Raw genomic sequence first — 27,820 nt, 5'->3', positions numbered from 1 at the left:
ATCTGAACTCTGGGAAAGAATCCATTACCTAATAACATTAATATGGACGAAGGAGCAATTGCCAGAGGAATGGACAGTTGGCCTCATACAGCCAATATATAAAAAAGGAGATAAGAGGGAATGCCAGAATTATAGGCCAATTACATTGCTAAATGTAATATACAAAATTCTTTCTGGTATAATCTACAATAGATTATTAGAATACTCCGAAAATATAATTGGTGATTATCAAAATGGATTCAGACCAAATAGAGCCACTACAGATAACATATTCATACTAAGAACAATACAAGAAAAAGCTTATGAATACGACATAGACCTGTATAATATGTATATAGACTTTAAACAAGCTTTTGATAGTGTGAAAAGAGACAGAATGCTGGAAGACCTTTGTAATCTAGGTATACCTAAGAAATACATCAGCCTCATAAAAATGACGTTACAGGGTTCAAAAGCCGCAGTCAGAGTAGATGGAGAAATGTCTCCCCTGTTTAACATCAACATGGGAGTAAGACAGGGAGATGCCCTATCAACCATGCTATTCAACCTAGTTCTTGAGGCAGTCATCAGAAAAACCAATATAACCGGCCATATAAACACCAAATCAGTACAAATTACTGCATATGCAGACGATGTAGCCATCATTAGTAGGAATAAGCCACGACTAATGGAAGTGTTCAAACAAATTGATCCTGAAGCAAGAAAAAGAGGTCTCAAAATAAACGAAGTATATGACAGTCAAAAGAATAACTGACAATGAAAATAATATCACAATAGACAACTATACTATCGAACGAGTGGATGCCTTTACATATCTCGGCACAGAAATCAATCAGAAGAACTCCGTAAGTAGCGAAATTAATGCACGTATTTCCAGCGGGAATCGTACATACTATGCTAATAAAAGATTGATGACATCGAAATTATTAGACAAAAGAACCAAAATGACTATCTACAGAACACTAATTAGACCCGTAGTAACCTATGGATGTGAAACTTGGGTAATGACGAAAAAAGATGAAGCCCAACTCAGGACATTCGAGAGAAAAATACTGAGGAAAGTATATGGCCCGGTACAAGAGGAAGATGGCACGACGAGGTTAGTGAGTTAAATGAAGGTTATGACATTGTAAGATTTGTGAAAAGTCAAAGACTGTCATGGCTGGGACATGTGCAGAGACAAAACGATGCAAAAACAACAAAGAAAATGTTACAATGGAAGCCCATAGGAAGGAGAAAAAAAGGAAGGCCCAGAACGAGATGGTTGGATGACGTGGAAGACGACCTGAAAACAATGAACATAAGACAATGGAGAAGAAGGGCACAAGAGAGATCTGAATGGAAGGACATAGCCAGACAGGCAAAGACCCATCTAGGGTTATGATGCCAAAAGAAGAAGAAGAAGTATCAAATAATAACTTACGAACTATCTAAATTAAATCTATTCAATATAATAAAATTAATTGAATCCAGTTTCGTTATCAACAAGAAATACCCTTTTATTTCAAATCCTTATTCAAAAATCACTTGTCCAATGCTTGGATATAGATTTCCCTCATAATTTACCATATGTTTCGATCTTGTACCTCTTGCACCCAATTCCTATCGTAACGTTTTAGATCGTCAGTCCTACAGTACATTCAACCAACTTGCACCTCTAAACGATTAATGGAATTTGCAGAAAACCTGTCGTTGTAGTAAAAGGCACGGTAAACTGCACTGGAGTTCTCCATAATCCTTTTAATTACTTATCTTTTTAGAATATTTTTGCCTGTATTATCAGTTAGAGTTAATTTGTATAAAATGCGGAGCAAAAATTCAAATGAAATATAATTGTTTATTTGGCTAATAATGAATGTATAATGCATAATGGTTAACTTGCTGTACAATTATTTTGTAAACAACATTATAATAGTGTACTTACTGATTATTTATTACTGAGTCGCAGTCCAGTCGCAGTACTGATTTTTTATTACTGAGCTTCTTTCCACATTTTCCTAACTGCATCGTCACTGTATCCATTGCATCCAACGTGATTATCATAATACGTTTTACATATACCCCAGATGTGTTCGATGGGATTAAACTGGCAGTGATACGGCGCAACCGTATTACTTGATATAACATAATACAATTTGGTCAACTATATAAACTGTTGGTTTTTCATTACGTTTCGAAATTTCCAGTAACTCTGATTTAAAGGCGTATTCCGGAACGTATTCCGTATATTAACGTTTTCCAAATATTTACATATTAACAGTACTTTATATTTTAGATCATAAAAATTAACATGAAAAACATTGATTTTCCGGGAAACTATATCGAAAAACATATAGTAGAAGTTGATGGTTCCCATGAGGACAGATATAACGAATTTTACGAAATTATAATCGATGCTGATGTTACGGGACATTTTATTAACGTATTACCAGAAATCTTAGACTTTGGATCATGCTTCATAAATTCTGTATATCAATTAAATATGGAGATTAAAAACAACTCCACCTCTACCCACGCAGTTGCGGTAAAAGTCCCTTGTTCAATAAAAGAATATATAAAGCCAGATAATGTATACCTTTATCTATCTCCTGGAGGTTCAAGATCAATACGAGTAAGATTTTTTGCTAGAAAAGGCATCATGGAATCTGTGTATTTCGACAAAGATTTATTGTTACTAGAAGTGCCACTGGAAGTTCATATCATGACTAAAAATTACAGTAATATATTTCCTGTACTAGTAACTATATTTGCTGTAGTTACATGTACAAATTTATTAAATATTCGTCCATTGGACAATAACGCTGTTATAGCTTCTTCAAAATACTTAGAACTAGATCTCGGTCAATGCTCAATTTACGAAACTGTAGTTACAGTTCTGGCTATAGAAAATAATACAAGTATGAAACAGATTTACGGATTTACGGATTTACCTTCTTGTTTAACTTTTGAACCTAATTACGGATTTCGAGAATTAGATCCAGGTTGCCAAGACCAAGTTAGGTTGTTACTGCATCCTGATTCTAAAGATTTTTTTAAAAACCTTACCAAAACAAACGATATATCTTCTGTAGAATACACTATCAATATTAAATCAATCTACAGTATTAAACCGAAAGATATATTTTTAACTACCAAGAAATTACTTTCCCCGATACATGCGGTTCTAGTCGAAATGTTTAAACCTATAAACAAACAACTACAGGAGGATATATCGAACTGTGTTGAATCAGTTAGGAAAGAATATTTCAAATCCACAAATTCTATCGATATTGATTTAAATAAACTTTTAATAGTTACAGAAGAGCGTAAAAGTAGCGAATATATTAGTGAAAAGGAGGACACAGAAAAAGAAAATGGTGGTACGACAGTGAATGATAAAGACAAAGATAGCAATACCGAATTTATTAGTGAGCAAGAGAATGCAGAAAAAGAGAATCATACAGTTCTTAAAAGTGATAATATTACGCAAATAAAAATTAAATTTACAATACTAAAACCCTTGATTGACTTTTCTTATCAATTCATCCAGCTTCCCGATGCAGCTTGTGGTTCCTACTCCTTCACTTCGATAGAAATAAAAGCTTTAAATATAAAATTGCATGAAGGAACTAACCATTTAAATAATAGAAAAGCGTTGAATTTTGAAGCGTGGTTCAAAATTACCGGAGACAACCATGAGATAAGAGTAGAGCCGTCATGTGGTATTTTAAAGAGCGGTCAATCGAGAAAAATCTACTTCATTGCAACGCCTGTAACTCCGGAACATATTATAAAAGAAACCGCTCGATCTATAAAGTATTCTGAAATATATGAGCTAAAAAAGCGAGAATACGAACGTGCCAAACGCAAGAAAAACGATAAAAGAGGTAAAAAAGAGAAGAGTAGGAAAAATAAAAGTAATCTGGCGGAAAAGGCGGTAAAAAAAGTTACTAAAAAAGGAACAGTAGATGGCAGAAAAAATAATACAGGTAAATTTATTTATTACTAAATTTTATACTATTTAATATTGGTCCTTTTATCACTTTTAAATTTAGCCCTTTCAGGCCTGATTTTTTTATAGGAAAAAAATTTTGTTTCTATAATTTGTAGTAGGCAGTGGTTCTAAAAGTCATATTATATAGATAAATAATATAGTATCATCGAGTTAGAATCTATGGAGAGGGCATCACGTGACTAAAAACGACCTCACTTCGGGCATATTGTTAAGATTGTTTTGACACTTTTGACAGATCGTATATGTTTGTTTACGTTTGTTGTTTTTCGAATATTTTTACTTTTATAATATTTTTATATAAACTGTAATAATATATTGTGATAGTGCATAATAATGGTTTCTTGTTCTCAACGTAGTTGCAGTAGCAGAATCAATGTTAATAAAAAATCGTCAGGAATAACGTTCTACAGGTTAGTATACAAATATGTAAATAAAGTATTGGCCCGTACTTCAGAGAATAAATTAATAGTATTTGACTGTATTAGTTTATCTTTATGTATAATATATCGTATTTTTGGTGTTTACAGCGGGATAAATAAATCATAGTTTATTAAAAATGTATTGCACTCTTTTAGATTATGATTAAATCTACTGAATAACTAGTCATATTTTTATAGTAGTTTTAATATTATTGAGTTTGGCCATGATCCCACCGCCATATTGGTATCATCGTTAGCCACGCCTACTTACGCCGTTTTTAATACACACGTTAATATGCTCATAGCTTCTCCATAGATTCTACCTCGATGTATAGTATATAGAGATACAGTCTGTCCCAAACCCTTCTTTCAGTGCGTCACTAATTTTGACGTCATATAGGATTTTAGGAATGTCGAGAATTATTGCAAGACATTTTAGTTAAATCTGACAGTTGAAGGATCGTAATCGGCTAAATGTGAAAAGGTTATTTTTTAAAAATGTGGAGTAAAAATTTTAAGAATTCAATTTTTTTTTTAATTTACATATTAATATTTTTTAGAATAATTTAAAACTTACTTCACGAACGGCAGAAACTGGTAATAAAGTTGTCCCAGCCTCTTGTTCTAATTGAAAATAATTTAATAATTGTAATATTAGTCTTTGTTCATTCTCGGTATATCTTGGCATATTTAAAATATTTTTATGACAATAAATACAAAATTAAATTTTCACTGTAAAATGTCTGAAAATACTATCCTGGAATGACAATTATCATTTTATCAGTTGACACTGTCAAAGTACTGTCACTATCGAGACCATCTGCGTCAAATTATATTTATGCGCATCATTGATTGGATATCTATTTAGCGTATTCTAAACTCCAACCAATTATATATCCGTAAGTAGAATTCGCTTTAATATGCAAATACCCGTGAACGATATATAATTTTCTAAGTTCTATGTATAATAATCACAGACTCGCGTTTTTTTTTCTGTCACTTCTAGCTTAATGCGTTAGAGAGAATTCGATAAACTGTGACGCACTGAAAGAAGGGTTTGGGATGAACTATAGATAGGCAACTCAATGTATAAATTTCGTTCATTAGCACCACTTGCGAGTGGAGTCATTACTAATCATCATTTGGCGGGAAATTCAAATGGACAAGTATTAATTTCATCCTTTAGCGCCTCTTGCGGGCCATTTCGTTGCTAATCGAACATATGTATGAATAATCTAACATATATTATCAAAAAATAAAAGGATATGTAAAAAAAGTACAATTTTTTTTAGATATACGTGTATTTATTTGTTGTTTAAGATAAAACAGATAAACTAATTACATAATATTTATTACATGATATTTTTGATTTCTGAAAATGTTTAAAATTGACGCTTCTACAGGGAGCTATTTAAACAATCTTTTAAAAATAATTCACACCATTTGTTACTGAGAATGATATTCCTAATGGCTAATTTCTGATTAATTTCGGCAATCCAAATTTGACGTAACTGCAATACATAAAATTATATTAATAAAATATTATTGTTTATTAATTTAGAACAAGAAAATAGTTTGAATTGGTCATTTGATCTAATAGATCAACGCCATCCATCGAATGGGTATGAAGCTTGACCACCTCAGGTCATTCTATAACCATATACTTTTTTTCTTTCTTGTCCCACCGCTTAACTACATCAGTATTTCCAATTCCAACAAAGTTACAAGCCAGAAGCACATTCCGATTATCCATCCATTTGACTAAAACTATATCGCCAACTTTACTTGTTACTTGATCTGTAGTTCCTGTAGCATGTTTCGACATTTCTTTATCGGTTTTCACAGGAGGATTGTTAAACCTATTGCCTCGAATTGTTCCAGCTGCTAATATTTTTTTTTTATTTTAAGATTTGAAGAAGAATTTATTCTTTCTATAAGATGAAGAATTATTGTATGTAGTACCAAATCCAAACCCTTCTAGCAGCTGATCATCTAAGCCAGTAGAAGCTCCTTGATATAAAACGCAATCATAAGCGATGATTTGTTTATCAATATCATAGGTTTTCTTCTATCTTTAACTCTAAATATCGTTTCATGATACCATGTTACAAAGATTCTATAGAACTTATCGGTACAGTTATTGGGGATTGTCAAAGTATTTACACAATTTAAATTTGATAGAAGTTAAAAAAATCGGCCTCTTGCCATTGTTTGACTAAATATATTGATATGCAAATTGTAATTTCATCGGCACATCTAGGTATTTTTGAACTGAGTTTTTTCGTTACGAAAAGCAAACATATTGCTAAAAGTGGCCATCTGCTCAAACTGCTGTTCGTCTATATATTTAGAAAAAAAATGTAAAGGATAATGAGGCTGTTCACTTGGGGTGTTGTAGGGGTAGGTTGCTGTTCCTTATTCCAAACCAAATCTGGAGGTTTAAAATCTTTCTTACGCCATTTTACAGATTTTTGCTCAACCTTTTTTCTGCGAGTTAAGTAAATAATATAATGATATGAAAGAAATATGTTTTGTTGATATGTCACGAAGAATGTAAGAATAGCTGTAAATACAGACAGAAGAGCTATAATGTAGATTAGAAGTTTTATTAATATTATTTTTTTTTTTTTTTAATTAAAAAAGTTTTAATATTAATTAATTAATAACTTTTTTATTAATTGTACAAATAACATGCATTATATTTTGGTTTTAGCCCGACGAGAAAACGCAGATCCATCTCAAATAGAGCCTGAAATAAAAGTCTCAGACTCAGAAATCGTCCTCAATTACGAAGACTACTATCCAGCTGAAATGAGTTACTGGAGAACTTTAAATCCTTATACAATTACTTCTAATTTTACTTGTGCAGTAACATACACAAGTGACTATATGGTAAGACCCAAAGAACTGATCAGTTTGCAAGCCTGCTGTCGAGTTGTTAGACCAGATTTCATATCAAAATTAAATTTTCAAAGAATAGATTTTGGCTCCGTCGTAGCAGGTATGAGTGAAGTCAAGGAAATAATAATCCAAAACATAAAATACGAGATCATTACGATACGTACCAGTTTATTAAATCCCACAGGACCATTTAGTATAGATTACGGCAAAAATTTAACTATTCTTCCCGAATCCTACTTAAAATTACCTATAAAATTCAGTCCGACGAATCAGCAACAATTTGAAGAATATGTTGAGATAACTTCCACAAATACCATTTTACCGTTGGTACTTCAAGGGTTTGGAGTGGCAGCGAGTGTTTCCTTTTCACCGGCATTCGTAATCTGTAGATTAAATAAAGCAACTGTCACATCAGTAGATGAACACGTCTTAAAAATACTTAATAATACAAACGCAAAAGTAAACTTACATTTTGAGAAAGTTTTCGAGATTGAAGGAATTATTAAACCGGTTCCGGTAAAAAGCACAGAAAAAATTGATAAAATTAGTGGTGAAAAAGGTAAGTTATAATATAGTGTGCATTTATTAAAATTAATACAAACTTTTATAAGATTGCTTAGAATTTAGTGAAAATATGGGAAGCGTTAAAGAAATCGACACTTCCACAATAAAAATGAGTTTTCATCATCATCATCATTAACGCTAGAAATTATTTGTATCATCATCTCCTTCCTCCGTCAACCACATTTCTCATATTTTGATAGATGTTATTAAAGAACCTTATTCTGAGCTTTCTTTCCTTCTCTGACCGAGGCTCTATTAAGGAACTAGAGATTATTTTTCCTTCTTGTTTATGTACTATCTGCATCATTAAATGCGTTAACTTTAATGATTAATTGAGGCGTTGCCGATAGTAAGGGCGAATTCAACATTGGTTAAATTTTTTTTTCTTAATACCATTTTAAATTAAATTTCTTACCACATAGAATGGTCAAAATGTTGAGTTCGACCTTGTTTCACCTTCAAATTAAATCAAATAAATGAATTCCCATCGGACGATAGCCGAGCAGGTGGTAAGGGCGAACTCAACAATCTCGAACAGTTCGTGTTTATTTTACTGTGCTTACGTTTATGATTAGTTCGTGTTCATTTTTTTATAGAAAATGATGATGGAATCTGAACCTTCTACTAGCGAAGTAAGAGCAAAACTTTCTGATAATCGTGCTGTGTCAGTTTATTAGCGAAAGAGACCTGTTAGGATGAATGATTGTCAAAAAAATGTGTATAGTGATATATATAATGGAGCTCTTACATTTTAAGAAATACTAAAAGGGAAGTTGTTGCCTGCAAGATTGGATCTTCTTGTAAATATGAATGTTTTGAGAAAATAGGCGTAGACCAGGCAACCAATATTTTCGATTCCTTTTGAAAATTGTACACTATGATCTACAGAACACTTACTTCAAAGTTGTTAATCTGCAATGACGTAAAAAGGTCCTACGTAAAGGGGCGACCAAGCCGTACATTGAAACGCATTCAGTATAATGTGACTGTTGATCACGTTACCCTACAGTTTGTTGTACTACTTTTTATAACACTCGTGGAATTTCTTAAAAGCGGGTTCGAATTGTACTTGAGAAAACCAACCGGACTGGCACTGTTACCACGGATCAAATGGGCAATACTAAGCCAGTGAAGAAAATAGAAAATGACGATCTTTGTAAAGTAAAGGAACACATCATGTCACTCCTAACTGTCACAAGTCGTTATCGTCGCACTAAAAGTCCTCATCGAAAGTACTTCCCGTTGGACTTAGCATTAAAAAGCACTATTCTCTCTACAACTAATGGCTTATAGAAAATTACCCTGGTTATCGCAAAACTAACTACTGATATTCAGTACTACAAAAGGAAACTGTGGACCTATAACTTTTGCATTCACAATGTTAAAGCCGGTTCTTCAACGATGTATCTTTGGGATGAAAGTACAGGAAGGCGTGGTTTATGTGAGATTGCCAGCTGCTTGTATAATTATTTGTCTAAAGTTGATGTTAACTTTAAGAAAGTTTTTGTGTTTAGTGATAACTGTTCTGAACAAAACAAAAATTTAAATCTTGTTTTGGTAAATCTACACTTTATACACAAAGACCGGTTCACAAAAATTAAACACTACTTTATGATACCTGGGCACTCATACCTTCCTTGTGATAGGGAACATTAAGCGGGAACTAAGAAATAACACTGTATATACCATGGATCACTATAAGTTAATGATTGAAAGATGCCACCGAAAGACCGATTTACCGTTGTCTAACTTACGCAGGACATGATTTACAATTTTCTGTTCTTCAAAAGAAAATAACCACAGTGCAGATGGTTGGTGCTAAGTTTAAAGATGGAAAGATTTTTGAATTTAGAGAGAACTTTAGGCAAGGTTTCTACGTTCATTTGGAGGTTAAAACGCTAATAGACTCCTAGATACTTGAATGAATCTTTTAATTTGGATCTTCCATTTTTCGGTGTATTCTGTGATTCTTCCGAGGTGATTTTCTATGTTTTGGACTATTCTTCTTTCATCCTTTGGGCTGTACTTATTCTTGGATCTGTTGGTAGGCCTGAAACAAAAATGTTGTATAAAATGGGCGAAAGTATACTGCCCTGAGACATCTTAGTAAGTGGATATTTTCCATTTTGCTTCCTCTTTGAGAAAGGTGTTAGGGGGAACCCCGAGAGTCTGACGAGCAAACTTTGTTGCATCTTTTTTGGAGTATCAAAATTGTCATTCTTAACAAAAAGCTGAGCAAATTTTTAGGGGTCAAGTCTCTGACAACTGGACTTTATTTTAATACAATATTTTTTAATTTCTTTAATTTTTTGTAGAAATAACTAACAAGACCGCCAAAACAGGCAAAAGCGGTAAAACGAAAGTGGACAAAAAATCAAAATTGGACAAAACCACCGGAAAGAACAAAAAACATTTTACGGATGAACTAACACCTGACGAACTGTATTCGATACCAAATTTTGTTCCTACAAGGGGTGCTTCACATTTTGATCTTATAAATGTAGAAAATGGTGAGATAACATTAGAAGCAAAGGCGACACGTTCAGTAAGATTTGGATTTGGTATGAAGGACACCTTAAAGGAAATAAAACAACGAAACAAAGATAAAAGTAAGAAGAGAGGAGAAAAAGAAAAAGGAGAATCATATAAGAAAAGTTTTGATAAAAATTTAGAAAGAGAAGTTAAAACTGTTTACATTGCAAAGTACAATATTCTTACTGCAGAAAATCTTCTTAAAGAATTAATTTTGATATGTAGTTTTAAATAAAACTGAAGCGAATTATTTTGTTATTTCGATTGCTCGCGATTTATGTTATTTTTAGTTCTATTACTCGTAATTGTATATCTATTGCTCTTAGTTTACATATCAAAATCAAAAATATTAATTAACGCCTGACAGTTAAAGTTTGTTTAGCAGAAAATGATTGACTTCAATTTGTGCTGTCGTAAATATTATTAATGAGTTTATAATTAGGTAATAATGAGTTTGGATTGTACACAATTAAATCAACATTAAGAAATGAAGATTTACAATTTTTTACCAGGAAATATATTTAAATTTTACCTGAAACCGGGCCGGAAAGTCAACCATTTACTGCTAAACAAACTTTAACGGTAAAACTCTAGACTAAAGAAATTTGGAGAAAATTCAGTTTCACCAAAGAGCTCTTATGACTTCCATAGCTCCATGTAACTTCATATGCTTTTAGAAATATTTAGTTACTTTTATTTTAAGGAGTTTTATTTTATTTTAAATTTTAATAATTTAAGGCTTTCAGAGAAAATGTATTTTTCGTTTTACTTTTTTCTATTTGAAAAATTGCTATTGAATTTTATTAAAAAATACCTGAAATATTGTTTTATGACTATTGTAATGTTTTTATTACCTTTTATTTACAGTGATTTAATTTACTTGTAACGATAACACTACCAAAGAGAATTGAAATACTATTATAAAATAATACCTCATCCCACCATGGGAGCTTATCGTGTATGCTTGGCCTAGCTCAGTCTCTCAAGTTTGAATCTGTCTTGTCTTAAACTATGAATTAAACAATGAAAATTTAGCTGTTAACAAATAAAACAATGATTTAAATAATCATATTTATTCAACATAAAACAACCTGCCTAAAGCTTTATAATTAATAAATTTGGAACTGATACTTATAGCATATTTTGGTTGCTTACTCCTGCTACGATGTTGCCTCCAGATTATGTGGTTGATCATATTGCCGCCTCCAGAGCATGTGGGTAGGTCTTACAGATAGCTGCAGTTATTCCATAAATTCCATATCATTCCATAAATATACATTATTCCATAAAACATTCCAGAAATGATCCAGTAAATTATCCAATAAACCCAATAAACTAGAATATAACATCAGCATTAGTGAGACATCAAAAGGGGTTAACTTCCTTGCCAATTATTTTACAAAATCACAATTAAACAAATAGCAGATGGCAAGGATAAAGTGAAATAGAATTATTATTAAAATTTGTTAAGTTTTGTAATATTCCTACATGCATAAAATTGAAAACGTGGTATTGAAAGAAGTGAGGTTATGAATATTGAAAATGCTGTCAGAATTATAGAATATACACTGCGCGTCACGAAAAAGAGGCCACCTAGAATTTTGTAAGAATTTTTCAATAACTTTAAGTTTATACAATTTATTCTATTGTAACTAAATTCCCACAATGCAGAAACACTTTTAGCTTCTTTTAGGTACCGACAAACGGTGTCGACAGGCCAATTAAGGGTAATAAGTTTGCAGAATTGATATCAGTTTTACGACTTCGGATAATGCACGTGTTGTTTGTACCTTATTTCTCTTGGAATATGGCTATTCTGTTTTTCAAAAATCTTTCATTAGTGTACAGTTATTCGAAGAGTAAACTTGTGCAATTTTTAAATTAAAAACTATGGCTGAGAAATGTCCTTCTTCTTCCTCACGTGCCATCTCCGCGACGGAGGTTGGCAATCATTATGGCTATTCTGATCTTAGATGCTGCTGCTCTGAATAGTTCAATTGATGTGCATCCATACCATTCCCTCAAGTTACGCAACCATGGGTGGACACGCTCACGGGTGGACTTTATGATCTTCTACCGCGAGAAGAAGGTTGAGGGAATTTGGTCTAAGGGCTCGCTGTCCAGCAACAGGACCTTTGTTAATAGGAAAAGATTGGAAAAATGTTTTGTTTAGTGATCAGTCCAGGGTGGTTGTTACAGAAGACGTGGGGAACGATATTCTGCTTGTGTTCGACAAGTACGTGTTGCTTTTGGAAGGGGTTCGGTAATGTTTTGGGCATGCATTTTATTCGAGGGCCGTACTGATATCGTATTTAATAATAGAGGAGCGTTGAATACACACCAATACATTACCGAAATTCTAGACGAGCATGTAATGTCTTTTTCTGGGTTTGTCGGCGAAATCCTTATTTTTATGTAAGACATGGTAACGCAATATATGGAAACTGTCGGTGTGCAAAAAATGAACTGGTCGGCTCAAAGTCCAGATTTGAACCCGATTGGACACGTTTGGGACCCACTCAAACGAAAGGTAAGAAACAGAATACCAGCTCCAATAAATCGTGAGCAGCTTCGGTTGGCGCTCATGGAAGAATGGGAAGGTTTTCCTCAAAACGACATCCAGAATTTGATCAATTCAATGCCAAATCGAATGAGGAGTGTATTTCACAATAAAGGTGGTAATACACAGTAATAATATTCACGACTTAATTGTAATTTTATAAAGAAAACAGAAAAAATGTACAATGTTAATTTTTTTTTATTTTCCAATAAAATCATTATTTTGGAAGAAGTTATTTTTTGACATTTGTTATTTAAAAAATGATTGCATACTGCTTTAGAACATATTCTTAAACATTATACAAACAGCTAATGACAATCACTTTGTGGTATGATTCGTAAAAATTAAAAAATGGCAAAAATTTTAGGTGGCCTCTTTTTCGTGATGCGCAGTGTAGTTTACAATGAAAGTACTCACTCCAAGAGATTTCTGCAGAACATAAAATGAACCTTATAATTTTACATTCTTTTATAAATTTCAATTACAGACAAAAAAGAATATTCCCACCACTATAGAGAAGCTGATTGACAAACAGTGGGAAGAGACTACTTACTATGAAGTATAGAACAGATGCCATAGGACGTATGCCTATAATGGAATTAGCTCTTCTGTCAACATAGAACAGAATATTTAGTCTACCGGACAGAAACAGAGAGAGCGAATATTTATTCTACCGCAAAGAAAGAAAGAGGGCGAAATTTTATTCTACGGCACAGAAAGAGAGAGTGCGAATATTTATTCTACCGGACAGAATGAGAGAGAGGGCGCCAACTATTTTTTGAAGAAAAAAATGGTAAAAGAGAAACTGAAGGTTAAGGAATTAACACAATAATAAAGAATTTAAAGTAAAATAATTATTTAAATATAAATTAATAAAGATGTAACGTTTATAATGTTACACTTAGTTTATTTAATCTTTATTTCCATTTGTTTACAGTATTTTACACTTATTCTAATTCACTAAAAACACAATAATTTACATTAATTTAATATACAACTTCTTCGATACAACAATTTATTTTAGACTGAAAACCAAATCTAAATTCGCTTTTTATATCATAGTCGTCGTTCTGAAATACCATCGAAGCCGGTACTGGATCCCCGTAGAAGTTTCGATATTCCATATCCATGGCCTTACCATGGTTTACCCTATCAGGACCGACTTGGTAGGAACTCGTGCGATTGACTATGGTAACTATAATTATATTAAACAAAGAAAAATCCTGGTTAACGTCTTTTTAAAAATAGATGCCATAATTTTAACATGTCAGTCTCTGAAACTCCAATTATCTTTTAGGTATAATTATAACATGTTATTAACGTGTTAAAATTTATAAAAATATTTTTTATGTTAATATATCTTATTTACATGAATTTCCATCCAGTAAAAACCGAGTCCATAGATTTTTATATATCTTCCTTCAATAAATATTTTAGCCGTATCACCATGAAACCAATGACCGGAATTATAAAAACATTTGTCATAATCTCTGCCAGATTCCGAGCTAACAAAAAGCCTAAACCCCTGATGGAAGTCTGGAATCTAATAATAAATGGCCAAGAGAGTAAACCGATCTCCTTTTGTGTACAAGGATTAGCAGACTTGCCTGCAATAGAAGTTGGAAATAATAATGAACTCATTTTATCTACAGCGCAAGTTGATACAGTAGCTAAGGAAACTTTCCTAATGAAAAATAAGTGTTGCTTTAACCTGAGGTAAGGTGATATTAAAGATATTAAGTTTACAGTTGAATACAAAAATGTCGTTCAGAAGTTTAAATTAAGTTTTCGATTTCTTCTGTAGTCGTATTCACGACATGGATGTGTTCAAGTTCCACTACTAGTATTATTTTCAGCTAAAATTACGTTTATTTGACGTTTCGATTTCCACTTCATCAATAAAGGGACCAAAAATGAGTAGAATGAACCTTAGCGTTTTCTTATGGGGTTTAACATAGGAAAATATCCCGAACCCTCATAGTCCTTTTACTAATTACAAATTCATCATTATCAACCTGTATGCGTCCACTGCTGGACATGGATATCCCTCTGCTCTTTCCATCTGTCTCTGTCTTGTGCCTTGCATCCAGTTATTGCTAACACGTTTCAGGTTGTCAGTTCATCTAGTTGGTCGGCGTCCTCTGCTCCGTATTGCTTCTTGTCTTGGTCCCTACTCAACAATACGTTTTTTCCATCGGTTGTCTGATAATCTGGCGACGTGTCCTGTCCAATTTCATTTTAATAACGCGATTTTGTCGATAGCCTCGGTTGTTTTTGTTCTACAACGTATTTCTTCGTTTGGGATTCGGTCTCTCGAGAGAGACATCTAACATCTGGCGCTCCATAGCTCTCTGAATCACGTGAATCTTATTCACTACCTTTTTTTGTCAATGTTAATGCTTCCGTGATTACAGGTAACACACATTGGTCAGAGCTTTTCTTTTTGAGGCATATCGGTAAATCCGATTTAAATACATAGTTTAATTTACCAAACGCTGCCCAGGGTAATCCTATGCGACGTGGGAGCTCACATGTCTGGGTTCCTCTGCCCAACCGAATTTGATCTTCTAAGTACTTATACGATGTAGTCTGCACAATATCCCTTCCATCAACAGCAATATTTCGATTTAGCACCAGATTAGTCATTATTTGCATCTTGTTCATATTAATCTTTAGTCCGACCTCCAAGGAAGCGTGATATATATAACGCTTCAAAACATTATTATTGCATCATCCATACGATCGGCTATAAGGACGATGTCATCTGTAAATATTAAATGACTGAGCTTTTCTCCATTTATGGTGAATGGTGATACCATGCTCGTTTAGATGTGCCTTCTTACAAGTATGTTCTAAAAGCGTCGTGATTAGCTTTGGAGAGACGGTGTCTCCTTGCCGTACTCCTCGCTGTATACAGAATTTATTTGTTTCTTGTTCAGATAGTCTTACGCTAGCTGTGGCATTTTGGTAGATATATTTGAGTATGTTAGTGTAGCGATAGTCTATTCGGCATTCTGCTTTTAACATTTTCTGATGACTTGGTATCAAATTAGTACTAAGGCTTATTAGTATTATTACGCTTTCTCGTAGTCGACAAGACTAAGTGGTCGTTAGTGCTGTATTTCGATCTAAATCCAGCTTGTTCTCTAGGCTGATAGAAGTCTAATTTAGCGTCCACTCTTTTTTTGATAATTTTTGTGAAAAGTTTATATAGTGAAAGCCAACTAAAGTTGCGTTCACGTCATCATATTGAACATTTGCAGCGTTGTCAGATGGTTCATGAAGTATGAAAATTAACAGAAAAGAACTGAAGTAAACAAAAAAAGTGAAGGTAGCAAATTTCAAACTATATTAAATGAAATTTGAAAATGGGTGTTTTTTTTTCATTTGTTTTTTGTTAATTACATTCATGAATAGATTTCACAATAAAAGTTGTAAGGTTATTACTGAGTAACCAAACCACAAATATAATCAAAATAAAACCACAAACAATAAAATAAAATATTTTTTAATAATGAACGTATTTTCAAAGACAAAACATGACATTAAAAAAAATAACATCAACGAACTAAATAGTTTCTGAATCTGATTCCACATTAGTGTCACTCTCTCCACTATTAACATTTATTACTATTGGACTAATTTCTTGACGATCAAATATTCTTTCCTTCTCATACCATTTAAATATTTCTCTTTCAGTATGATTGATAGAGTTTTTCCACATATCAGGAGTAATGATGTAAAGTGCCTCATTCCACATGTTTAGGCGGTTATTAGCGCTGTTACCATCTCTACCAATGTGCCTATTGTAATAATTTTTTGCTATGCCCCAAATTAATTCAATAGAGTTAAAGATACAATGGTGAGCAGGAAGACGTAAAACTTTGTGTCCATACCGTTCTGCCATATCGTCCATTATATACTTGGTTTGTGGTTTATTTCTAAAAAATGTTTAAAATAAATAACATTTATATGTAAGATTATATCTGTATATTTACTGAGAAAAGATGCGCAACAGTTCTGTTTTGAACATCATATGGGAATACGGAATGTTTTTTTCTGTCAACCACTCCTCAATAGCACTTTTTGACCATCCTGTATTCGGAGTTTTATGCAATAACATACTGTGATACTGTGATACTGTGATAAGGTGCATTATCAAGTACAATTAGAGAAGTTTTGCAGCAACTGATATTCAAACCATTTCAAGAAATTTGCCTGTTTCATTTCCCCATGATAATCACTAAATTGAGTTTTTGAACAAAATATTGCTTCAGCACCCTCTATAAATCCGGTTTCATTTCCAGCATGGAGTATAATATAACTGCAATGATATTTAAATGTTCATATAACAACTTATGTTAATACAACAAACCTTTTGCCATCCGTTTTAGTGGTTTTAACACTCTTTATATTTTCATTTTGCCAAGAATGACCAATGATCCCATTTTTTTTATATCCAAGTTTTATCGAGGAACACGAATTGGTATATACCTTCATCCTTCGCTTCTTTATAAATTCTCAAGAATTGTACTCTTTTACAAACAACGTTAGGTAATTCCATAAGTCCTCGTCGTTGATTATCCTTCATCCACTCAAACCCAAGTTCTTTGAGCAATCTTTTTAAAGAAGTGGTACTACCATTAAATAATTCTTAATCTTTCAGTTGGGACCACAATGATTGAACCGTTACGTGCTGTTCTAAAAGCATACAGAAATAAAATTATGTTAAATGTATATTTGTTATAATCATATTTACTTCTCTGGTACATATTGTAAATGGTATCACGAATAGAGCTTGTATTTAAAGTTGTTGTATTTGTTACTGGGTTATTAGTGCAACGTTTTTTCTTTGGTGACTCGAACTATTCACCTTTTTTCTGCATTAGCAGCTACACGCTAAAATAATACAAATTTTTGTAAAGTAAAGTAATGATATTTTATTCGCATATTACCTCTTGCACAGCGTTTAAGGGTAACAAAGGGCCATTATTATTCCTTTCTTCTTCAAAATAGTTAACTAATGAAGCCACAAGTTCTTTGCATCGACTATTCAGCTGTTTGGGTATTTTGACAAATAAATAAATGTTTTTCATAAGATAACCTCAAAAATCGATGATACTACGAGTACAAAACCCACAGAACACTGATTGAAAACTCAACAAACGACGTGGCAACATGAATATTTCTGGTAGTGACTAATACTCCGTCATTAATTGGTGGTCTCTTCATGCACATTTCAACTCAAAAGTTTACAATGAGGGATTCCTGAGGAAGTCTAAATCCAAAAAAGCTATATTGTATATACATTCGGGTTACTTTTAGAAGTGATTGTTTGGCAAACTAAAATAACATACACTTTTCTATAGAAATGTAGCCACACATAAAATAGAATTATGACCTTGGTGACGTGCACGCAACTTTATTTGGCTTTTACTTGTATATGTGTGAAAGTAAACTGATAGGACTGTATGTCTCCTTGCTTGTGTAATAAAATAATGACTGCATTGTTCCATTGAGAATGAGTTTTCCTTAGTAGATACATTCGGTGAAAACCTTGGCGAAAGCCTGGATAATTTTATTTTCACCTAGTTTGATCACTAGTCCGTCATATCCAGGGGATTTGTTATTTTTCATTTCTAAAAGTGCCGTTTTGATTTTGTATGGAGATATTTCTGGCATTAATTCTGATCCCTGGTTTGTGATTTTGGGCAGGGGCTGATCTTGCCTTTCGTCGGTGCTCTTATACATTTCGCGATTCGATTCGAAGAGGATTCGACATCCTCAAGGATTTTGGTTCTATCAGTAGTAATGTGTCCGTCTTTATTTTTTGTTATGTACATATTTTTGTTGCCTATGTTGTTCGTATTTTGCGCCCAAAGTTTTAAACTATTTTAGTTATTTCTCTTATATTGTTTTCTCTTACTTTTTTCGGATTGACCTGTGGATATCTTTATTTAATTTCTTCATTGATGTGTAGATGGAGCCGTATTTTTCCGTTAGCTGTCTTCTTTTGCCTATTAGCTCTTTAGTGTTTTGGCTTAGTTTTTCTTTATCAGTCAGAACGGTCGGGCAGCCGTAATCCCTTTTCGTTTCTTTTAGAGCCTTCGTTATGCCATCATTTGCTTGATCTACATCTTCTATTTTATCTTGTTAGTGTACTTTCATAATGTACTTTCTTGTTTTTAGGATCATCTTTGTTCTTTTCAATTTGACATTTAATAGTATCTTAGCTCGGATTAATCTGTGGTCGCTTCCTATTGAAAATTTGTTGAGTACTTCGATGTCTTTAATTATTTCTTTTCTGTTTGTTATGATATAAGCTATTTTATTTTTGACACTGCCATTTGGGCTGATCCATGTCCATTTACGCTGAGGCTTTTATCGATAAAAGAGCTTTTTATCTTCATCATGAATTAATTTTTCTGGTGTAAGAAGTTCACTTACAGTGAGCTTGAAGTAAATTTCTAATTACACAAAATATAATGCCACACATCTGCACATAATATCAAAAAACTCATTTCATATTATTTATTATTATACAAGAATAACATGAATTCTAATTTGTTTTCTTTTCTAGTTATACTTTTATATCACCAGTTGATAAGTTGGTCTCTATAATACCAGATACAGGGGAGATTTTACCTTATGAAGAAATCTCTATTACTGTTTTGTACCACGCCAAAGCTTGCGCACCGAAGGTTGTGGAAATGGTTTGCAAACTTTATGTAAAGCATAAGTTGGACGCAATTGTTGGACAAAACTACGACCATCTCTTTATTGTTTATTGTGATAGAGCGTATACACAACTATGTGTAAGTATCAATGGAATTGTTTCTACCGATCTATTTTTCAGGAAAATTTGCATTCCACCATTTAAAACAGGAAAACTATCTTGTAATAACAAACCAGTTTCATCGTCCTAATTTAAACAACATTTCTGAATTTTTCGGTCTATATTGCTCACTGCTCCGGTTAATCATTCCGGGCAAAATCGAAGGAAAACGTTGGGTCGGAAGAAAACAACTGTCCTGGCTGCTTAACATCAGACAATGGACAGGTCGAACGGTCGAGGAACTGTTTCATCTAGCTGCCGACCGAGAATCATTTCATCAGCTTGTCAATATGACGATAGCCAACGCTTGGCTTGAATACAAGCACGGCACACAAAGAAGTTACTGCTCAGTTGACTAATATGAAAAACTAGAAAGTCTTTAAACACGAACTCTAAGACGGACGGTCGATTTTAATACAGATATCATCACTGAAATCAACATATTGTCACTGTCATTGCAAATAAACAATCAACTGGCTATTACCGGTCTAAACAAATAAACAAAGATTTTTCACAAAATGATATCGAAGCCAGCCTAACTAAATGCAAATTCCCAATACTAAATGTCTCATCTCTCTCATCTTCTTCTTTTGGCGTCATAACCCTGGATGGGTCTTTGCCTGTCAGGCTATGTCGTTTCATTGAGACCTGCCTTGTGCCCTTGTCCTCCATTGATTTACTTTTATAGTTTCAAGGTCCTCTTCTACGTCACCCAACCATCTCGACCATCTTTCGTCTTATTACGATGCTGCTGCATCGCCTTTGATAATGTTTACTGCATTTGCATACGAAACGTCAAGAAAAAATAATTCCAGATCATTGGCAATGAAACCGTTTTTCTTCTTCTTCATGTGCCTTGTCCGTTCCGAACGTTGGCAATCAACATGGCTATTCTGACTTTGTTTACGGCAGATCTGAATAGTTCAGCAGATGACAATCCGAACCATTGCCGCAAGTTTTGGAGCCACGAGTGTCTTCTCCTCCCTGGACCCCTTCTGCTCTCTATTTTCCCTTGAACGATCAGCTGTAGTACTCTATATTTTTTATGTCTCATAACGTGACCCAAGTATTCCAACTTTCTTTTCTTTATACTTATTCCTACCTCTCTCTCTTTACCTATCCGGCGTAGTACCTCTTCGTTGGTCACGTGCTCAGTCCAGGATATACGTAATATACGTCGGTAATCCCACATTTCGAAGGCCTCTACTTTTTTCATCAATGTTGCGGTCATTGTCCACGATTCCATTCCATATAACAAAACCGGGAATACATAACATTTCAGAAGTCGAATTTTGAGAGGTAGGGTGAGGCTTTTAGAGGTGAAAATTTGCTTCATGCTAGTGAACGATGCTCTTGCCTTTTCTACTCTTATACGTATTTCCTTCGCTTGATCCCAATTTGAGTTAACTGTTGTTCCCAAGTAGATGTACGAATCCACGTGTTCAATTCTTTCATTGTCGTTTTATAATTATACCGTTTTATAATTTATTATTATAAAATATAGGCTATGAAAGGCTATACTTTTTGATCGTTGTAATTATAATTATATTAAATTAATTATACTTATAGTAGGTTATAAGAAATAATTGTAATTAGATAGTTGGAAAGAATTGACGGAAGTTAAGATAAAGCTTAGAAGTCGGAAACTGGTGACCGTACGATGCGAAGAGACCAAGAGGAAGACCTCAAATGCGCTGGAGCGACGATATCAAAAGAGTCGCAGGACCAATGTGGAAACGCCTAGCACACAACAGGGATGAATGGCGAGAAATGGGAGAGGCCTTTATTCGACAATTCGGATAGAAAAAGGGCTATAAAAAAAAAAGATAAGGCTTGAGAGGGAAATATCAGTTTTCGCCAGAATTAAAAAAAAACCAAAGGTCACGATATTAAATTGGAAATAAGAGTTCTTTTACTAAAATTCTCCGTTCTTCTATGAGTGTAGTCATGGACCTTAATAAAAGCATCACTGAAGAGACTCAAAGCATTTAAAATGTGTGCTATAGACGCATGTTAAGGATTTCCTGAATAGACAAAGTTACAAGAGAAGTTTTACGCAGAATGGGTAAAGGGCGCGAACTAGTCATAACCAAAAATCGTCGCAAAATGGAATACCTGGAATACTCAGACCATACCTTAAAGTAAGGTGCATAGAAAAAGAGGTCCAAGAAGAAGAATATTTCCAACAAAGTCAAAATAGACATGTTAGTGTCTAATATCCGTAATGGATAGGCATCATAAAAAAATATTTATCTAATAATAACTCTAACTTTATAACAAACAAAAGTTTAAGTTTCTAAAGTACTTAATTTATGTATTGGTTTTTTGTGTTCTAGGCAACCCCATTATGTGATAGTTTTGATGTCTTTGAATTTGGAGCCATAATCGAAAGTAACTTTAACTTATTCAACTTTGGTCAATCTTCCGTAAGTTTCCTTCTTCACGTTAATTCATTACAATCTAACAATGACAAGATCTCTATCGTGCCTAATTCAGGAGATATAGGACCCGGTCAACACTTGCAGGTAAATATAATATTTTACATAATAATTAATATTATTTATTATCACTATATTAATAAATATTGCCATGATGATCGCTAACATTCGGCCTGGATATTCACATTAAGAAGAATCACTATATCACAAATTTTTTTATTTTTATTATATATTATTACTAGTATCTGAAATATGGGAACGAAAAGGTTCTGCTACGATAGTTGCATTTGACGTCCATTCTGTAACAGTACAAATTTGCACTGGACATATTAACCGTGGACTAAGTTCATCGGAACAACCCAGGATACGAAGTCTGTCGTTGATGAGTGTAGCTATCATTCCATCCATTGCCAGATTCCACAAAGAGAGGAAATAAAACTCTCCCCTGCCTTTAATTACCTTTGAGATTGCTTCGTAGGTGTTGTCGAATGCTCCCTCTATATCGAGAATTGAACCCAACATCACCTCTTAGTTTTCCATAACGTATTCCACTCAATTTACGAAACGTGCAGTGACGTTATAGTATACAGGATATGTTATATTATTGAAAGTTAAAATTAAAATAATCGAAAACAGGAAAAACATATTTCTTGAAGCGCAAAAAATTATGAGCGTTTTATGGAAGTTTTGTTGTTGATAGCATTTAGATGTTTTTTAATGAATGGTATCCAATATACATATTTTAATATAATTTGGTTCCCTTTCTAAAACCTGTACATTTTCAAAATTGAATGAATGCTTCTTGTCCAAAACTCTTTGGTAAAGGCTATAGTATTTGGACTATCATTTCTTATGTTGCTTTTGTAAGGTATGACTATTCTATATAGATATTAATGTGTCTGACCAATATATGTTGAATTTTCCATACAATTTATTTTATAAACAAAACCTAGATACATAGATAAGATGTTCGGGAGAATACTGTGAATCCTTGACTTGGTATAGAGCTGATTTGATCAGCATTTCAACGATTAATTAGCAAAATGAATTATATCACTATATGTTCCTGAGCAAGTGAGCGAGAGAGCCAGAGTTTTAACCTTGTTTAGGCTGTCACCTCTTCAAGGAAGGGATACTCCTCTTTTTTTTGTGGAGTAGTGGGGGTGTGAGAAATCTTGTTGACTGATGTTGGTTTGTGGAGATGTAGTGGACTGCTAAAAAGCTGGGGTTCAGAAGGTGGCGTATGTGTGTGGACGACTGTTGTATGAAGCGCACAAAAAGGATTAGTGGTGAGGGAAGCCAAACATGTCGAAGGAGGTACTTTAGGGGTTACCAGCCATACTAGGAACGGCTCTTAATCAGCGTTTTTGGCATGCTGTTTTTAGCTGCGATATTTAAGTTCAGGAAGTTCGTGTCCAGTATTGTGTAGAAGTAGCTGGAGGGAACGGAACTTTTCTTTGCGGAAGCCTGGTGAATATTTGCCCTCGGCGATTGCAAGGAGTCTTAAGTATTTGTTTTGCTCGATTGTTCGAGGCAGCGATGCTTCGAAGGACATACCTCCTGCTGAGGGATAGCACTCTGTCCTTAATGGGTGTCATATTAGATAATATGTATATGTGTACTGATGGAGAGTGACTGCTACGCCTCATGCAGAACCTAAGTATTTTCCTTTCTGTGGCCATGATGGCGTTAATTTGGTAGGTCTTAAGGGAGGCGTAGACGCATGACTTGTACTCGATAATGGGCCTGATGAAGGTTTTATAGGTGTGCAATAATGTTTTAGATGATGTCTTGCCCATTTTGCCGGCTAGCACTGCCAGAAGATTAAACCTCTTTCTCACCCTATCAAGAGTGTCTTGAATGTCGGTTTTCCAGTTGAGAGTCCTGGTAAAATTAACTCTCAAATAGGAAACCGAGTTTCTGAGAATAAGGTCCTCTCCTAACAGAGTTATTCGGCCATGAGCATCGCGGCAATTTGAGGATTTAAATAAAATTAATTGTGTTTTGGAGGGATTTATGGTCACCCTCCATTTATTGCACTACCGGATAACTTGGTCTAATTGATTTTATACAGACAATTATCCACGGTTTCTGTATGGTCCTAACGTGAGGAGAGCAGTGTCATCAGCGTACAGAAGAAGGGTCTCCGATCTATTCTGTGGGTGGAAGATGTCACTATTGTAGACTGTGTATAGTATTGGAGCAAGAATTAAGCCCTGGGGTACTACAGCTTGTGGAGTAAAAGGTGTGGATAGGGTGTTGCCAACCTTGATCCTGATCGTCCGATTGGAGAGATAGGAATTTATTAGTTTAACGAAAGGTGTGGGCATTTCAGCAAGGTGGAGTTTTTCGATCGAACCTGTGTGCCAGACCTGATCAAATGCCTTCTGGACGTCTAGGAGTATGCCTATGATGTATTTCCTTTCGTTAAGTGATTGTGAAATGAAAGTTTTGAGACGAGACATGAAAACATGGAGACCGAAACGTCAAATAACTAGTAAATTTCGTAATTAGACCAGCATCAGAAAATTCTGTTATTTTTTACTAATAATAGGAATTTATCATTAACTTCTATCTTACAGATTAACTTAAAAATACAATGCCTGACAATGGGAGACAATAACTTCAATATAGAATATTCACAGAGCAATATTTTAGAGAAAACTTCAAATTCGAACATATTTTTATTGCCTATTGCTTACCATACAACTGTCGGAAAAATCCAGGTAAGGAAATTAAAAATACATAAAATTATTATTGTTTAATTATATAGATATTGCTTTATGGAGTTTCTTGAACCATACCATATTTAATATAAAATCAGTATTTAATTTGGAACTAGATTTTATTATTCCATTTAAATCAACGTTTCTGCAGGTAATCCTTGCCTTTGTCATGATTCTAAAATGTACAAGGTAGGGAACAAAAAGTTATTGTAAAGCATATAAAAACTTGTATCCATAAAAGAGTATTCTGCAAAATAATACGTCTTAAAAGAAATTTAGTTGAACATCAAATACGTCTTTTACAGGAAAAACGTATAACTGCCTTTGAGTTTGTAAAAAATTTGTCAAGAAGGCATCAACCTGTATAGTCTATGCAGTTTCTTTAATAAATAAATTGTTTACGATTATATTTCTAATTTTTGGTGTATATTTACCTTCTTTTCTCAAAATCCAAGTTTCAGAAGGAGATTCAATTTCTGGCAATTTCGTAATAAGTGGGAGCCAGTTCGTGTAAGGGTTTGGGAGCCAATTCGTGTAGGATTAAAGTGCTTTTATAGAGTTCGGGAGGCAGTTAAGGTGCGCCGACTAATTTTTATATTTCTGCTTACTCTTTGTATAACTATTAACTAACTATCATATATGTAAGTATTTTAATTATAGTGTAACAAACAAAGTTTTTTTAACTTGTCGAGAAGCTATTTGGTTGTTCCAAATTCGACGACAACGATGCTATAGCACATTATGCTGTTCTGGTTCTGTTTATTTCCCAGAACTTTCACATGGCACACAATGAAGATAATAGAAATCCTCCCATTGTACATAAGTACCTGTTGGAGTGGTAAAGTGTCTGGAGAGCATCGGGATGGGAGAGTTCGTGTCTGGCTTATCCAGATGCCAATCCTTTTTTGCTATTTACAAGCATGCATGCCTCTTCAGACCGGGATTACTACAGAGCATGCATGCGTTTCCAAATTTAGGTCTGTCGTTTTTTTAAAAATTTTTTAAGTAAAGTTGGTATAATCAGTTGTTACTAATTTTAGAATATTTTTTAGATCGCTGAAGTCGTAGAATATAATTTTGGTGCCCTATTTACAAAGTTGCATTTTTGGGAGTATCTTAAAATCGACAGGTTTGTATATGGGTTTGTATACAGGTTTGTAAAGCAATAGTGTGGAGTTAACACGTTAACTGCCGATTAGGTAGTTTTTCACCGAGAGTCGCTTACTTTTTTTGGTGCATAAACGTTCATTCATTAGTTTTTCGAAAAGTTCCAATAAAGTAACTATTTTTGGTAAGTAATATTGATAAACATGATATAAACATAGATGAATTGTACAAACTAAAAAGGAAAATAAATTTATTTAAAACCGTTGCATGGCGACGGACAAAGCCGCTAGTAAAATCTGCAGTAAGTATCTGCAGAAATGTCGATACTGAAAGTATAGAAATCAAAAGGGGTGTTAGGCAGGGTTGCGTGCTGTCTCCATTGTTATTTAATCTGTACAGCGAAGCTATTTTTAAGGACGCAATATCAGGGGAACAACAGGGTATATCAATAAACGGAAAAATCTTGAACGACAGATTTGCAGACAACACCGTTGTTTTTGCAGACAGTCTAGAAGCACTGCAACGCTTAGTAAATAGATTACATCAAGTCAGTATAAAATATGGACTACAAATGAACGTTAAGAAAACCAAGTGCATGATTATTTCTAAGCAACATACAGTAGGAAGGCTAGATATGAAGGGAAAAATAACTATAAATATCTGGGAACCTGGTTAAATGAAAACACCAAGGTAGAGAAATAAGGACACGCATTGAAATTACAAGACAAGCATTTATAAAAATGAAAAAAATGTCTGTTAATCGAGACCTTCCTCTGGAACTGAGGATAAGAGCCTTAACATGCTACGTGTTCTCGACTTTGTTGTATGAAATGGAAAGTTGGACACTAATAGTGGACAGTGTGGATAGAGTGAACTATAAAGAAGTTGTGAGATGTGGTGCTATAGAAGGATTTTGAAAATACCATGGACCCAACGAGTTACAAATTAAAAAGTGTTAAGAAGGCTACAAAATGATTGCGAGGTCATAAAGCACATCAAAACAAGAAAGCTGGAATATTTAGGCCACATTACCAGAGGTGCGAAATATGAGATATTAAGGCTCATAATCTATCTGCCTCATACTTTTAATTCAAAGTGTGGATGTTTCCACTTTGCATATAAATGAATATCTTTACAAATCGTTATCAGATATATAATGATAGGGTAGAGTTTATTTAAGTGATATTCATTGGATTTCTCTATTAGCGTTCTGACTGTAAGAAGATGATCCGCTCTTTTCGATCCTATATTCTCCATAGAACTTTGGGCAATAGAGAGAGCTATGAACAACTGCAGGATAGACTCCCGATACAGAATGCTCTTACATAATATTTACAAGAAAGCTACAATGAAAATATAAATAGATGGGAAAACCAAAGATATAATAATCAACAAAGGAATTCGCCAAAGAGATGATATCTCACCAAATCTATTCACACTTGCACTGGAAGACGTATTCATAGACATTAACTGGCATATAAAGGAATAAATGTTAATGGAAGAAAACTGAGTCATTTGAGATACGCTGATGACATTGTAATATTCGCTACAAGTTTCGAAGAACTACAGACCATGATGATGCAACTACTGCAAGCTTCGGAAAAAGTTGGTCTTAAGATGAACTTGGAAAAAACAAAAATAATGACAAATACACCGAACATTGGAGAAATAACGTTGAACGACATAAATTTAGAAACAGTAAGCGAATACATCTACCTGTGACAGATAATGAAAGTTGACAAAG

The 27,820-nt window shown here is 33.8% G+C and overlaps 1 protein-coding gene across 3 annotated transcripts in view; it reads left to right on the top strand.

Annotated features, from left to right (window-relative positions):
* LOC140435180 (cilia- and flagella-associated protein 65) overlaps window positions 1-27,820 on the top strand; it is a 65,589-nt gene that overhangs the window by 24,961 nt on the left and 12,808 nt on the right. The window contains exons 7-11 of one of the 3 annotated variants that reach the window (XM_072523955.1): window positions 14,408-14,686; window positions 19,551-19,785; window positions 22,142-22,330; window positions 24,826-24,969; window positions 26,022-26,098. In XM_072523955.1, the coding sequence (XP_072380056.1) occupies window positions 14,408-14,686; window positions 19,551-19,785; window positions 22,142-22,330; window positions 24,826-24,969; window positions 26,022-26,098 (924 nt within the window). Of the gene's footprint in view, window positions 1-2,275; window positions 3,969-7,126; window positions 7,874-10,193; window positions 11,145-14,407; window positions 14,687-19,550; window positions 19,786-22,141; window positions 22,331-24,825; window positions 24,970-26,021; window positions 26,099-27,820 lie in introns of those variants that run through there. The other 2 variants (XM_072523954.1, XM_072523953.1) reach the window with 2 other exon arrangements.

The sequence above is a fragment of the Diabrotica undecimpunctata genome, chromosome 2 (assembly GCF_040954645.1).
Source record: "Diabrotica undecimpunctata isolate CICGRU chromosome 2, icDiaUnde3, whole genome shotgun sequence".
Classification (NCBI taxonomy): domain Eukaryota; kingdom Metazoa; phylum Arthropoda; class Insecta; order Coleoptera; family Chrysomelidae; genus Diabrotica; species Diabrotica undecimpunctata.
The sequence above is the reverse complement of the archived record's forward strand: the minus strand, read 5'-3'. Positions and strand labels throughout refer to the sequence as shown.